This window comes from Capricornis sumatraensis, chromosome X (genome assembly GCF_032405125.1).
Source record: "Capricornis sumatraensis isolate serow.1 chromosome X, serow.2, whole genome shotgun sequence".
NCBI lineage: Eukaryota > Metazoa > Chordata > Mammalia > Artiodactyla > Bovidae > Capricornis > Capricornis sumatraensis.
In genome coordinates this window covers 22,396,498-22,411,902 of record NC_091092.1, presented here as the reverse complement: position 1 = coordinate 22,411,902, position 15,405 = coordinate 22,396,498, and the positions used below count along the sequence as shown (strand labels likewise).

The following is a 15,405-nucleotide window of genomic DNA, read 5'->3' as shown; positions in this document are numbered from 1 at the left end:
ATATGCAGTAAGCGTTTCAATCAGATAGCTGATAGTCCTTCTAAATGCCGCTTCAAAATATTCTGAAACGAATCTCTTTCATCTCTAATATATTTACTTTTGTTTTGCAGATCTCAAAAGGTGAAGCAACTTAGAGATCTGGGGTCACATCCCTGACGACCTAGAGTTAAGCTGGTGTCGCTTCCCAAGATTTTGGTACCCAAAGCAGCGGAACCGGGGTTTAGCATCCTTCCTCTGATAGCACATTTCTTAAAGCAAGCATTCTGCACGTTTGAACAGCGTCTCTTCCATACCCAACACCTCCTCCCAGCCCGCCCCCTGGTTCCTTCCCACCCTCTACCTCGCACTCCCCACCTCCCGCCCCCAGCCTGCGCATGCGTCCTAAGAACCCCCTACACTCGCGGCACAGGCTCAGAGTATTGTCGGGGGCTATTCTCTCTCCCAGGAACATGGCGGCGAGTCAGGGAGGTGGTGGTAACAGTGGGGGCGGCAGTTGTGGTGGAGGTGGAAGTAGCGGTGGCGGTGGTGGGGCCGGAGGGGGAGGTGGCGGAACCGGAGTGGGAGGCGGCGGCGGCGGCGGGACCCTGGTGGTGCCCATCCCGGTACCGACTCTTTTCGGTCAGCCGTTCCCCAACGGGCCGCAGTGGAACCCGGGGAGCCTGCAGCCTCAACACACCGTGAGGAGCCTGGACCGGGCCCTGGAGGAGGCGGGCAACTCCGGCATCCTGAGCCTCAGCGGTAGGAAGCTCCGAGACTTCCCGGGCAGCGGCTACGACCTGACGGACACCACCCAAGCAGGTGACAGGGCGGGGAGGGGGAGGGGAAGCTGGGCGAGGAGGAGGTGGGGGCAGTGGGTTTCTGGGTGGCTGCGGGGCTGCGTTGTTAGACTCCGCTGGTCGGGGCGGGTGCGCGGGGGCGGCGAGACAGGCGGAGCAGCCAGCTCTGAATGTGAGGGGCAGAGCGGGGAGGTGGCGGCGGGGGTGTGGGGGGTGTGGGGGGTGGGCAGGAATGCTGACTGAAGGGTCTGTGGAAACCGGGTGGGATGTGAGGAGTGCGAGAGCATTATTGTTAAAGCGAGTTTCCCCCCTGAAGGGGTGGGGAGGGAGGCATTGACACCATCCTGAATGCACTTCTTCCAACTCTCGTGAATGTTCCGGTCTTTCCTGCAGGAAAAAAAGACAATACATAAGACCATAATCTATACATATTCTTTAAAGCCATGCGTGCCTGTAAGAATGGTATATCCCTTTTCCTAGTGCAGCAGCAATATTGCCACGGTTTTTTTCTGTGTTCTTATTTTGTGTGCGTTTTAATCATCCTAGAATAGTCTTGCCTTTTTGTCACGTATGGCTTTAAATACTGAGATTTGTCATTTTCCTGTGTTGAGGTAGTGGTGCTTAAATTAGTATTTGCTGCAACGGCAAATTAAATCATCAATCACTTATGTGTCTGCTTTACTAAGGGAAAGACTCCTTGTTTTGAGTTGTGTTGGAGTCTTAATTTTCATTACAGATGTAACCAAAAATTGTAAGGGCATTTTTGAGAATCAAAATTAACTCCATTCTTTTTGGAGTTGTGGGTTAACAGTTTATCATTTTGAATGAGAAATTGGCTATTGTAATGTTCTTCATATACTCTCTGGTACTCTTTGTTGTGGATGGCATTTTTTGTTATGAACAGTCTCCCCTCTGCCTTATAAGCCAAGGCTGATTATTTTAGGTGTGTTTTGATTTGATGAAGGACTTTTCACTTTTCATAATCTTCAAATTTGTTATTTATGTATCTGTTTTCATCTGCTTTGCTGAAAGAAATCATGGACGAAATGATCTTAATAAATTTAGTGATTTTGAGGCAATGTAGTAAGTAAATTCACTCATAATGGGAGGTAATAAAAGATCTCTTATTTTCAGAATAACACTATTTCATTGTATGTGTTTCTAGGTATTAAATCAAGATGTGTGTTTGGATGAGGGTGGGGAGAGGAAGAGAACCTAAAATTGAAGCCTCCTATCCAGTTATTCTCTTAGGAGTTATCCTAAGAACCATCAATGATTTTGTATGTTGGAAAGCATATTTGAGTGTTTACTGTTTCACTCTGAACAGATTTCCTAAACAATATGTTCACATATTCAAGATATATTGGCAAGACATTGTACTACTAGGTATGTTCTTCAAAGGCTTCAAGAAAAATGGTTTCAGACTGCATCATTATAGGGATATGTTGTTTTGCTTGTTGTTAGCTATAAAAGATTTATCTATCTATAGCGCAGAGTTGAAGTATCCTAGGTTGGCATTCTGGCCTTTCACTGTCTGGCTCCAGTTTATTGTTTCAACCTTAAGTCCTCAAATGCTCCTACATAGAACCCTCTGTTCCAAGTAGGTCAGCTCCCAGTTCCTCAAACGTAGTTTATGAATTTCTGCCTTATCTTTGTAGAAGATCCATATTCATGAGATTTCCTTTTCTCCACCTATTTAATTTTGTTCAAGCCCCAGCTTTTCCAACATGCTGTCTCCAACTCCCTTAGTCCAGGGCAGTCTTCTGTTTCTTTGAATTCCCATGGTACTTAATGTCTTTACCACTTACGTGCTAGTGCTGGCTTTATTTTCTTTTTTATGTTTTGCTTTCCCTGGGAAGATGGAAAACTGCTTACGGTCAGGGAATAAGTAATGCACTTCCTTTGTTTTCTCATTATATACATCTTATATTGTACTTAATATTTTTCATAAATATGAGTATCATCTTATGTGATTATAACCATTGGCTTTTAAGGCTTTAGTTTGTTTTCTGAGGCAAGTTTTAACACAAACCAGAACCATATTTATTCTTGGTAATATTCATTCATCATAAACTTTATCAGTGTCTACAGTAACAGAGAACTTTTTGAAATAATTCCACCTCATTTTACTTAAAAAAAAAAAATTGAATTGGTGTTCCTTGTGGGACCACGTGAGAATTTAAATTAGAGATCTGTGGGTGATTCATTTGCCATTCATTTTTGACCAAATTCAACCACAACTAGTTAGGGGCAATAATCTTGTATGTAAAGAGACTAGTATCCATTATATATAAATGGAATTGAAGAAAAATAGAGCATGTTTGAGATTATACATACATACTTGTATATATACAAACATATAAATATGTATATGCAATATAGTCTCTGCTCAATGAAAACAGTTCTGTTGTTATTGTTATATTTAAAATGACTCTCAGTGGAATAATGTTTCAGTACCAAATTGATTAGTTAGACAGCAATGGTTTATTGAGTTGGGAAGAGACTGGAAGAAGGGAAACTAGGTAGGAAACTATTTGTTAATCTAGGTGTGAGGTGGTGAGAATCTAGGTTAAAACAAAATTGGATTAGAAGGGGAAATTGATACATTTAAAGGAAGGGAGCTCTTCACATTGTTTGCTGTTCCTTACCATGTACATAAAAGATGAAATAGACCTGTGGCTTTCCACCTTGCCTGCCAGTCTATGTTCGATACAGGATACGGGATGCTTGGGGCTGGTGCACGGGGATGATCCAGAGAGATGGTATGGGGTGGGAGGTGGGACGTGGCGGATTCATGTCAATGTATGGCAAAACCAATACAATATTGTAAAGTAAAATAAAGCTAAAAAAATTAAAAAAAAGATAGCAAGGGAGTTTTTTTGTTTGTTTGTTTGTTTGTTTTTTAATCTATGCCCGGGCTCCACCCCAGACCAATTAAATCAGTCTCAGGGGCAAAGAGGTGTGTGTGTGTGTGTGTGTGTGTGTGTGTGTGTGTGTGTGTGTGTGTAAGTATTCCCAGGTGATTCTTCTGTGCAGTCAGGGTTGGGAAACTCTAGAATTTTTTAGACATTTAAGAAATATTTATTGTTTGAGTGAATGAGAACATTGATAAAAGTTTGGTGACTAACCTAAAGCTAATTGTCAAGAACGTCAAAACCAAAGCTAGGAAGGAACTAAATGTTCAAGTTCTAGTATAGAGATCAGAACTAAATGTTCACGTTCTAGTTCAGTACTCTTTCTGATAGAGTTGTGTGAAGCAGACTCATTTTTTTCATCATATTATGTCTTTAGTGACTAGGAACTTACAGGAAACTATAGTTTCTCCAGTTCCCTTGAATAACTGTTTTACATTTAACATTGTTGGATAAACTTGTGTTAAAATAATGACTGTAAAATATGTAGCAGCAAAATCTTAATTTCTCTATTAATAGTCTTCCTGTGAGGGAGTGTGGATTGTATGTAGCTGATGGCAAAGTTTATCTTTGGTATCTTTTTTATTTCTCTTTGCATTTCTGGTGTCTGTTCTTCTTCACCTGTCCCCTTCCTCCTGCTGCCCTCCTTATTTCTTTTTCCCTCTTCAGCCTCACTCCCTTTTCTTTGCTGGGATGGAGCTCAACTGCTAATAACTAATTATGGCAGCCTTTCTAGGTGATTAACATTTAAAAGGGAGAGTTTGCCAGTTTACTTGATTCTCCATTTGGTGGTTTGTGCTCATGACCTTTTTTGAATTGATATGCCTTCCAGATACTTCTTAATTAAAATCCTCATGCATATGAAAACAGGAAATCAGGGATCAGAAAGTTTCAAGAAAATAGCTAACTCTGGTTGTAATGTCTTATCTTTGCTGGTCTGTGGGTAGACTTGGCAAGACAAAGGGAAATGGCCTAGAAAGTTTTAGTCTATCTGGATACTGTGATACTTGTTGACTTTAAGAGAGCTTAAAAATGATAATGGGTAATGGCTATGCAAACAAATTTGGAAACTTTTCATATTTGACTGTCACCAGTACTACAAATAAGTCTCAGTCTATTTGCAGCTGCCCCCTCTGCTTCTTCATAGTTCTTTATGTCCATAAACAATAGGTCTGTGAAACAGATTTAGGAATTCTTTACATACATCAGATTGTGTTGTGTCCTGGTGAATCACATGTTTTCCTGTAAACCTGGAGTCAACTCTAATATTTCCTACATGTGCTGGTTCACCTCTTCAACTGTGGAGCATGGTGTCTTGTATCTGCTTGTAAAATGGAGCCAGTTAAACTTTGCAGCCTCTGATTTTGTTACATAGGTGAAGGCCATCTAAGTGCATTTGGTGGAATAAGCTTGTGATTTTGTGGCTGGAATCAAATATCTGCCTTGCTTTATGTAATAAATATCTTGCTGAAAAGTTGAATATGAAGGACATTTTTGTTAGTTGACTCATATTTTAATTGGTTCAGATTGAATTTGAGTTGCTAAACCTTGCAGTGTTTTATTCAGTGATGAATTCTTCTAGAGCATAAATAGTTGCCCTTTAATTTCTTTCTTTTGCAAGTTCACATTTTAAAATATTAAAAAAAAAATGAACCAACTCAAAACCCATGGTAAATAAGAAACACAAAATAAAAAAAAATGTTATCTTAAATCAGAGTGTATGGTTGTCATTAAACTCATACCATTTATACAGCTCCTTGTAAATTCTAAGCACTTTCATATATATTACCCTTTTGTATCCTAATAATAACCCTGTGGGCTTTGTAGAGTGCATAGTAATTACCCTTTGTTGTTGAGAGAGGTTAAGTGATTTGCGCGAAGTTAAATGGCTAGTATATGGCAGAGTGTGGGTCAGAGGCTAGATTTTCTAAATCTAACACTATTCCAGTGTTATTCCTGTTGCAACACTTTTTCTTCTTATAACAAAGCTATTAATAAACACTGTGCTAATAAATAGGTGATTTAATCTGAAAGATGAATGCTTATTTAGCTTCATAGATCATATAGTTTCTGTTTACGGTGCAGTGTGTTTTGTTTTGCACATGATATTTGCATAGCTTGTCTTCATGGTATTGGTTTTACAATAGGTACATTAAGCAAGCTTTTATTAAACTCTAACTCTGGAAACATGATCCTATAAAGGTTTATAAAATAGATGCATGTGTACAGTAATATATGTGATTATTAGAAAAGAGATGTAGCAATATTAAAAATATATTTTAATAAATGATACAAATAAGTTATATGGAACTGTGGCATAAGGCTTAATTTTATTGGGAGTTAAGTTAGTTTGAGAAAATTTCCTATAAAGTTAACTCTTGCTGAATCTTGGGTTAAATGATCACTATGGGATCAGCTTCAGTTCAGTTCAGTTGCTAAATTGTGTCCGACTGTTTGCGACCCCATGCATGCCGGGTTGGTTAGAATTAAGCAGAAAGGGACAATTGCAGGCTTTCAGGGGAGAAATTACACACATATGGCGTTGAGAATGGCATTGCATATTAAGGGCAGATGTTAACTGAAAGTTCACTCTGTATTTTCTCAAACATACTTGGAGGCTGAGAGGATGGAATTGGTGGAGAGTTCAGTGTTAAAATACAAGACGGGGAGGGAGGATCTTCATGGACTGGTCGTTAGCAGTGGACATGGTCGTTAGCAATGGAAGAGAGGGGTTACCTAGTTCTCTGACTTTTGCTAAGGTGGCGGGAATGTAGATCCGTGGGGATAATAATGTCTTAAATTTTAGTGTTAATCAATGCAGTGTCATGGGAAAACAAGTTTATAAGCATAGGAATAGGTACTCAATAGAGCAAAATGCTTTAAGGAATCATTATGGAGAATAAGCCACAGTTTAGAATTAGGACTGTGTGATAAGCAGCTAGATTAATTGCATTTGAAAAATATGATCTTACCATGTTTTCTGGAAAAAAATTACCATATATACTTCATGGCAGGTAAAAGAACAGAAGTGGTTGATTGGAATATTTTAGAACTGGGATTAGAGACACTGGCTTAAAGTTTAAAATTTAATATTTTGATTTAGATTGTTTGTAACATAAACTCTGAAGTATTTATTTATCGTCAAAAGCATAAAGATATACAAGATCCAGAACCTCATTGACAGCATGAGAAGTGATGTTCAGGACACTTTTCACAGATAAAAGTAATTGAAGACTTAGAGCATATTGATTTCCTGGGAGGTGGTATTTAAGTTCCAAGGCATACAGTCACAGTTTGCAAAAGGGTATATCATTCTCCTAGCCCATCCCAACAGTACTCTCTAAGGGATACTTAAACTGTGTGATGCCCACCCCCATGGAACAGAGACTGTTCATCATCATGAACAATTTAGAAGGGGAAACCTTTTACTTTTCTTGAAACTTTGTGTATATTTAGGTAGTTCTTGAAGCATTGTAATACAATCAGTTCTCTGAAAAATTTCAGAAAGTTTTCTCTGCTTCCCTTTTTTCCCCCCATTTCCCTTTTATAGAAAAAAAAAAACAACCTTATACTCCAGGGAACCATTTAATGTAATAAAAGAAAGCTGTACAAGTGAGTTTTATAACAATAATTAAGTTTGTGTTTAGTTTCATTTTAAACTAGTGTATTCAGTCTGCTAAAGGTCTAACTTTTAGTCCTTACATTTCTACTGTTTCAAATAAATTATAAATTGATAGCATTCCACTTATAGACTGCCAGTCAGTAGACTGTAATGGATAGTTAAACAATAGATATTGTCTAATATATGTTTTGATAAAAAATTTATTTTAAGTTTTTTTTTCCAAATAGGAAAATAAAATCTTACCTATTTGTGGACATTGTTTATCTGTGTACTCTTATAATTTGAGGCATGGATTGGTGTTTAAATTAATTATGCTTCTTTTGGTGAAATTTTATGCATAATATTAGGGATTTAAGGGGACAAGAGACAGAAATAAAATGATTGTGTATAAACTTTTATTTGAACTGTATGGAGACTAACCAATTCTAGAACATTTGTGAATTTGGATTTGATTCAAAAATGACTTCGTGAAATGCTTATGTCCCTGAGAGACTCCAGAATATGCAGCATAGAAATTTTCCCTTCTTAAAAAAATAATTCCAGTATATAAATCCTTAGTACTTTAGCTAATTGGTTAGAGATGCCTGTGTCAATGGGAAATCAATTACTTTTAAAGATATTTATAAATTTAAAAATAGTAAATCAAACATAGATAACTATCTCCTTAATCTACCTTGATGAGTATGTAAGAATACATTTGTCATATCTATTTTATATAAATGGGCAAGATGGTAAAGTTGCTGCCTTTAGGGAATTTATGATTTTAAGTGGTGGTATAAATTAAGTATTCATGTATCTATTATATAGGTTAGATCATGGTTTTAAGGAATGGGGAACTTGCCCCCAAGAGATATTTGGTAATGTTGGGGCTTCCCTGGTAGCTCAGACGGTAAAGCGTCTGCCTGCAATGCAGGAGATCTGGGTTCAATCCCTGGGTTGGGATGATCCCCTGGAGAAGGAAATGCCACTCCAGTACTCTTGCCTGGCAAATTCCATGGATGGAGGAGCCTGGTAGGTTACAGTCCATGGGATCACAAAGAGTCGGACATGACTGAGCAACTTCATTGGCTTTTGGAAACAGTTTTGATTGTCATAACTTGGGGATGCTACTCACATCTAGTGGGTAGAAGCTAGGGATGCTGCTAAGCATCTTAAAATGAACAGGAGTGCACACACAACAAAGACTTTGCAGGTCCAAAATGTCAATGGTGCCAAGACTGAGCACTGCTTGGCTAAAGTAAGATGAATGTCATAATCAAAAACAAAGCAGTGTGCAAATTTGAAGAGGGAGTGGTGACATCGATTATAGGATAGGCTTTGAAGGGGAAAGGATCAGATTTTATACTTAATCATAAAAAGAAGATCCAATTCTCTGCAACCCCATGGACTATAGCTCACCAGTCTCCTCTGTGCATGGAATTTTCCAGGCAAGAATACTGGAGTGGGTTGCCATTTCCTCCTCCAGGGGATCTTCCCAACCCAGGGATCGAACCCATGTCTCCAGCATCTCCTGCAGTGGTAGGTGGGTTCTTTACCACTGTGCCACCTGGGAAGCCCATTAAAAAAAAAAGAGGATACTACATGAATATTGACATCCCAGAGTCTCTTGAAACTCAAAATGTCCAAAAAAAAAAAAAAATCAACTTTTGTATTGACCCTAGGACCTCAGGTCTTGCAGACCGGAAACTTGGGAATTATTCTTGACTCTTCACCTTCCTCACCCTCTATATATGGTTGGAACTTAAGGGCTCTTGATCATAACTCTTTGAATAGCTTTCAATTCTGTTCCATTCCTGTCTAATCTCAGTGTCAGTTGTTGTTGTTTATGTCCTTCTCTCCTCACCTTTAACTGACCCTATCAGCGGTTTTTCCCAGATGATTTCTCTGCTTCACGTTCAGTTTGCTTTAAGTCCAATTTGTTCTTCATACTGTAGCCTGAGGACTCTTTCTCATATGCAAATCTGCTTGTCACTTGTTGCTACTAAGACGGCTTCCAGCCAGTAAGCTTGCTCCTTAATAATACATTGCTTAGTTCTTGTTTTGAACTTTTAAAAAATGTAATGCATAACTCTGCTTTATATAACTGGTAATTTTAATATTATATTACTTACTACTAAGTTGCAAAGATACAAATTGTTGTATGAAACTATAGTTCATTCTTTTTGATGGCTGAATTATCTTTCATTGTGCAACTATAGCATACTTTATCCACTTTCTCACTGGTGGCCATAATATTGTTAACATATTTTTACTCTTGTGAACAGTACTACTATAAGCATTATTATTCACGTGTCCTGTTGTAGATATACAATAATTTCTTGTGTGTATACTTGTGAATGAAATAGCTGGGTTATATAATAATATTTGTTGTTGTTCATTCGCCAGGTTGTGTCTGACTTTTTGACCCCATGCACTGCAGCATGCCAGGCTCCCTGTCCTTCACCATTTCCTGGAGTTTGCTCAAACTCATGTCCATTGAGTTGTTGATGTCATCCAACCATGCTGGATCATGGAAAAAGCAAGAGAGTTCCAGAAAAATATCTATTTCTGCTTAATTGACTATGCCAAAGCCTTTGACTGTGTGGATCACAATAAACTGTGGAAAATTCTGAAAGAGATGGGAATACCAGACCACCTTACTTGCCTCTTGAGAAACCTATATACAGGTCAGGAAGCAACAGTTAGAACTGGACATGGAACAACAGACTGGTTCCAAATAGGAAAAGGAGTACATCAAGGCTGTATATTGTCACCCTGCTTATTTAACTTATATGCAGAGTACATCATGAGAAATGCTGGACTGGAAGAAACACAAGCTGGAATCAAGATGGCCGGGAGAAATATCAATAACCTCAGATATGCAGATGACACCACCCTTATGGCAGAAAGTGAAGAGGAACTAAAAAGCCTCTTGATGAAAGTGAAAGAAGAGAGTGAAAAAGTTGGCTTAAAGCTCAACATTCAGAAAACGAAGATCATGGCATCCGGTCCCATCACTCCATGGGAAATAGATGGGGAAACAGTGGAAACAGTGTCAGACTTTATTTTTGGGGGCTCCAAAATCACTGCAGATGGTGACTGCAGCCATGAAGTTAAAAGACACTTACTCCTTGGAAGAAAAGTTATGACCAACCTAGATAGCATATTCAAAAGCAGAGACATTACTTTGCCAACAAAGGTCCGTCTAGTCAAGGCTATGGTTTTTCCAGTGATCATGTATGGATGTGAGAGTTGGACTCTGAAGAAGGCTGAGCGCCGAAGAATTGATGCTTTTGAACTGTGGTGTTGGAGAAGACTCTTGAGGGTCCCTTGGATTGCAAAGAGATCCAACCTTAGTCCATTCTGAAGGAGATCAACCCTGGGATTTCTTTGGAGGGAATGATGCTGAAGCTGAAACTCCAGTACTTTGGCCACCTCATGCGAAGAGTTGATTCATTGGAAAAGACTCTGATTCTGGGAGGGATTGGGGGCAGGAGGAGAAGGGGACGACAGAGGATGAGATGGCTGGATGTCATCACGGACTGGATGGATGTGAGTCTGAGTGAACTTTGGGAGTTAGTGATGTACAGGGAGGCCTGGCGTGCTGGGATTCATGGGGTCGCAAAGAGTCGTACACGACTGAGCGACTGAACTGAACTGAACCATCTCATCCTCTGTTGTCCCCTTCCCCTCCTGGCTTCAGTCTTGCCCAGCATCAGGGTCTTTTCCAATGAGTCAGCTATCGCATCTGGTGGCCAAAGTATTGGAGCTTCAGCTTCAGCATCAGTCCTTCCAGTGAATATTCAGGGTTGATTTCCTTTAGGATTGACTGGTTTCATCTTGCAGTTGAAGGAACTCTCAAGAGTCTTCCCCAGCACCGCAGTTCGAAAGCGTCAGTTCTTCACCACTCAGCCTTCTTTATGGTCCAGCTCTCACATCCGTACATGACTACTGGTAAAACCACAGCTATGACTATACAGACCTATTTTGGCAAAGTGATATTTCTTAAAAACACTGGCTAGGTTTGACATAGCTGTTCTTCCAAGGAGCAAGCATCTTTTAATTTCGCAGTCAACTTCTGCATTGATTTTGTAGCCCAAGAAAATGAAATCTGACACTGTTTCCACATTTTCCCCATCTATTTGCTATGAAGTGATGGGACCGGATGCCATGATCTTAGTTTTTTGAAAGTTGAATTTTAATCCAGCTTTTTTCCCACTCTTCTTTCACCTTCATCAAAAGGCTCTTAAGTTCCTCTTCACTTTCTGCCATTAAAGTGGTGTCATATGCATATCTAAGGTTATTGATATTTCTCCCAACAATCTTGATACCAGCTTGTGCTTCATCCAACCCAGCATTTCGCATGATATATGCTGCATATAAGTTAAATAAGCAGGGTGACAATATATAGCCTTGACATACTCCTTTCCCAATTTTTTTTCCATGTATGTTCTAACTGTTGCTTCTTGACCTGCATACCTACCTCAGAAGGCAGGTAAGGTGCTTTGGTATTCCCTTCTCTTTAAGAATATTCCACAGTGTGTTGTGATCCACATAGTCAAGGGGTTTAGCATAGTGAATGAAGCAGAAGTAGATGTTTTTTTTTTTTATTTTAATTGGAGACTAATTACTTTACAATATTGTGGTTTTTGTCATACATTCACATGAATCAGCCTTGGGTGTACATATGTTCCCCATCCTGACTCTCCCCCCCACCCTCCCCATCCCATCCCTCAGGGTCATCCCAGTTCACCAGCCCTGAGCACCCTGTCTCATGCATTGAACCTGGACGGGCGATCTATTTCACATATGATAATATACATGTTTCAATGCTATTCTCTCAAATCACCCCACCCTTACCTTCTCTCACAGAGTCCAACAGTCTATTCTTTATATCTGTGTCTCTTGCTATCTCACATACAGGGTCATCATTACCATCTTTCTAAATTCCGTGTATATGTGCTAATATACTGTATTGGGGTTTTTCTTTCTGACTTACTTCGCTCTGTATAATAGGCTCCAGTTTCATCTACCTCATTAGAACTGGTTCAAATGTATTCTTTTTAATGGCTGAGTAATATTCCATTGTGTATATGTACCACAGCTTTCTTATCCACTCGTCTGCTGATGGACATCTAGGTTGCTTCCATGTCCTGGCTATTGTAAACGGTGCTGCAGTGAACATTGGGGTACATGTGTCTTTTTAAATTCTGGTTTCCTTGGTGTGTAAGCCCAGTAGTAGGATTGCTGGGTGATAAGGCAGTTCTATTTCCAGTTTTTTAAGGAATCTCCACACTGTTCTCCATAGTGGCTGTACTAGTTTGAATTCCCACCAACAGTATAAGAGGGTTCCTTTTTCTCTGCACCCTCTCCAGCATATATTTTTTGTAGACTTTTTGATAGCAGCCGTTCTGACTGGCATGAGATGGTACCTCACTGTGGTTTTGATTTCCATTTCTCTGATAATGAGTATGCTGAGCATTTTTTCATATGTTTATTAGGCATTTGCATGTCTTCTTTGGAGAAATGTCTGTTTAGTTCTTTGGCCCACTTTTTGATTGGGTTGTTTATTTTTCTGGAATTGAACTGCAGGAGTTGCTTGTATATTTTTGAGATTAGTTCTTTGTCAGTTGGTTCATTTGCTGTTATTTTCTCCCATTCTGAAGGTTGTCTTTTCACCTTGCTTATAGTTTCCTTTATTGTGCAAAGTCTTTTATGTTTAATTAGGTCCCATTTGTTTTTAAGGAATTCGCTTACTTTTTCTATGATCAGCGTATGGCAATTTGACCTCTGGTTCCTTTGCCTTTTCTAAATCCAGCTTGTACATCTGGACATTCTCCGTTTATGTAGTGCTGAAACCTAGCTTGAAGGGTTTTGAGCATAATCTTGCTGGCATGTGAAATGAGTGCAATTGTACAGTAATTTTTACATTCTTTGGCATTGCCCTTCTTTGGGATTGGAATGAAAACTGACTTTTTGCAGTCCTGTGGCCACTGCTGAGTTTTCCAAATTTGCTGGCATAATGAATACAGCAATCTAACAGCATCCTCTTTTAAGATTTGAAATAGCTCAGCTAGAATTCCATCACCTTCTCTAGCTTTGTTTGTTTTTCAGTTCAGTTCAGTTGCTCAGTCGTGTCCGACTCTTTGGGACTCCATGGACTGCAGCATGCCAGGCTTCCCTGTCCATCACCAACTCCTGGAGTTTTCTCAGACTCATGTCCATTGAGTCAGTGATAGTATCTGACCATCTCATCCTCTGTTGTCCCCTTCTCCTCCTACCTTCAGTCTTTCCTAGTATTAGGGTCTTTTCCAGTGAGTCAGTTCTTCACATCAGGTAGCCAAAGTATTGAAACTTCAGCTTCACCATCAGTCCTTTGTAATGAACTGAATTACACCACTTTTGTTGTAATGCTTCTCAAGACCCACTTGACTTCACATTCCAGGACATCTAGCTGTAGGTGATTCACCACATCATCGTGGGTCATTAAGAGCTGTTTTGTACAGTTCTGTGTATTCTTGCCACCTTTTCTTAATTTCTTCTGCTTCTGTTCCATCATTGCTGTTTTATTCCTTTATTGTGCCTATCTTTGTATGAAATGTTCCCTTGGTAACTCCAGTTTTCTTAAAGAGATCTCTAGTTTTTCCCATTCTCTGGAACTCTGCATTTAGTTGAATATATCTTTCCCTTTCTCCTTTGCCTTTCACTTCTCTTCCTTTCTCAGCTATTTGTAAGGCCTCCTCAGACAACCACTTTGCCTTCTTTCATTTCTTTTTCTTGGGGATGGTTTTGGTCATCACCTCCTGTGAAATGTTATGAACCTCCATCCATGGTCCTTCAGGTACTCTGTGTACCAGATCTAGTCCCTTGAATCTGTTTGTCACCTCCACTTTATAATCATAAGGGATTTGATTTAGGTCATAATGAATGGCTTAATGGTTTCCCTATATTCTTCAATCTGAGCCTGAATTTTACAATAAGAAGCTGATGATCTGAGTGACAGTCAGCTCCAGGTCTTGTTTCGGCTCACTGTATATGTCTTCTCCATCTTTGCTGCAAAGAATATAATTGGTCGATTTTGGTACTGACCATCTGGTGATGTCCCTGTGTAGAGTTGGCTCTTGTATTGTTGAAAAAGGGTGTTTGCTATGACCAGTGTGTTCTCTTGGCAAAACTCTGTTAGCCTTTGCCCTGCTTCATTTGGTACTCCAAGGCCAAACTTGCCTGTTATTCCAGGTGTCTCTTGACTTCCTGCTTTTGCATTCCAGTCCCCTATGATGAAAAGGGCATCTTTTTTTGGTGTTAGTTCTAGAAGGTCTTGTAGGTCTTCATAGAACCATTCAACTTCAGCTTCTTCAGCATTAGTGGTCGGGGCATAGACTTGGATTACTGTGATACTGAATGGTTAGTCTTGGAAACGAACAGAGATCATTCTGTTGTTTTTGAGACTACACCCAAGTGCTGCATTTCGGACTCTTGTTGACTATGAGGGCTACGCCATTTCTTCTAAGGTATTCTTTGACACAGTAGTAGATATAATGGTCATCTGAGTTAAATTCGCCCATTCCAGTGCATTTTAGTTCACTGATTGCTAAAATGTCCATGTTCACTCTTGCCACCTCCTGTTTGACCACTTCCAATTTACCTTGATTCATGGACCTAACACTCTAGGTTCCTATACAGTATTGTTCTTTCCAGTGTTGTTCTGGAAGTAAGTCGGACTTTACTTCCATCACTGGTCACATCCACAACTGGGTGGGTGTTGTTTTTGCTTTGACTCCATTTCTTCATTCTTTCTGGAGTTATTTCTCCACTCTTCTCCAGTGACATATTGGGCACCTACTGACCTGCGGAGTTCAAATTTCAGTGTCATATCTTTTTGCCTTTTCATACTGTTCATGGCATGAATACTGAAGTGATTTGCCATTCCGTTCTCCAGCATCCCATGTTTTGTCAGAACTCTCCACCATGACCTGTTTATTTTGGGTGGCCCTACATGGCATGGCTCATAGTTTCATTGAGTTAGACAAGGCTGTGGTCCATGTGATCAGTTTGATTAGTTTCTGTGATTGTGGTTTTCATTCTGTCAGCCCTCTGATGAATAAGGATAAAAGGC

General features: G+C 39.6%; 1 protein-coding gene across 1 annotated transcript in view; it reads left to right on the top strand.

Annotated features, from left to right (window-relative positions):
- The first annotated feature begins 449 nt into the window (after positions 1-449).
- Positions 450-15,405, top strand: part of LRCH2 (leucine rich repeats and calponin homology domain containing 2) — a 110,101-nt gene continuing 95,145 nt past the window's right edge. Inside the window, exon 1 of the mRNA XM_068962810.1 lies at positions 450-798. Within this exon, the coding sequence (XP_068818911.1) occupies positions 450-798 (349 nt within the window). The remainder of the gene's footprint in view (positions 799-15,405) is intronic.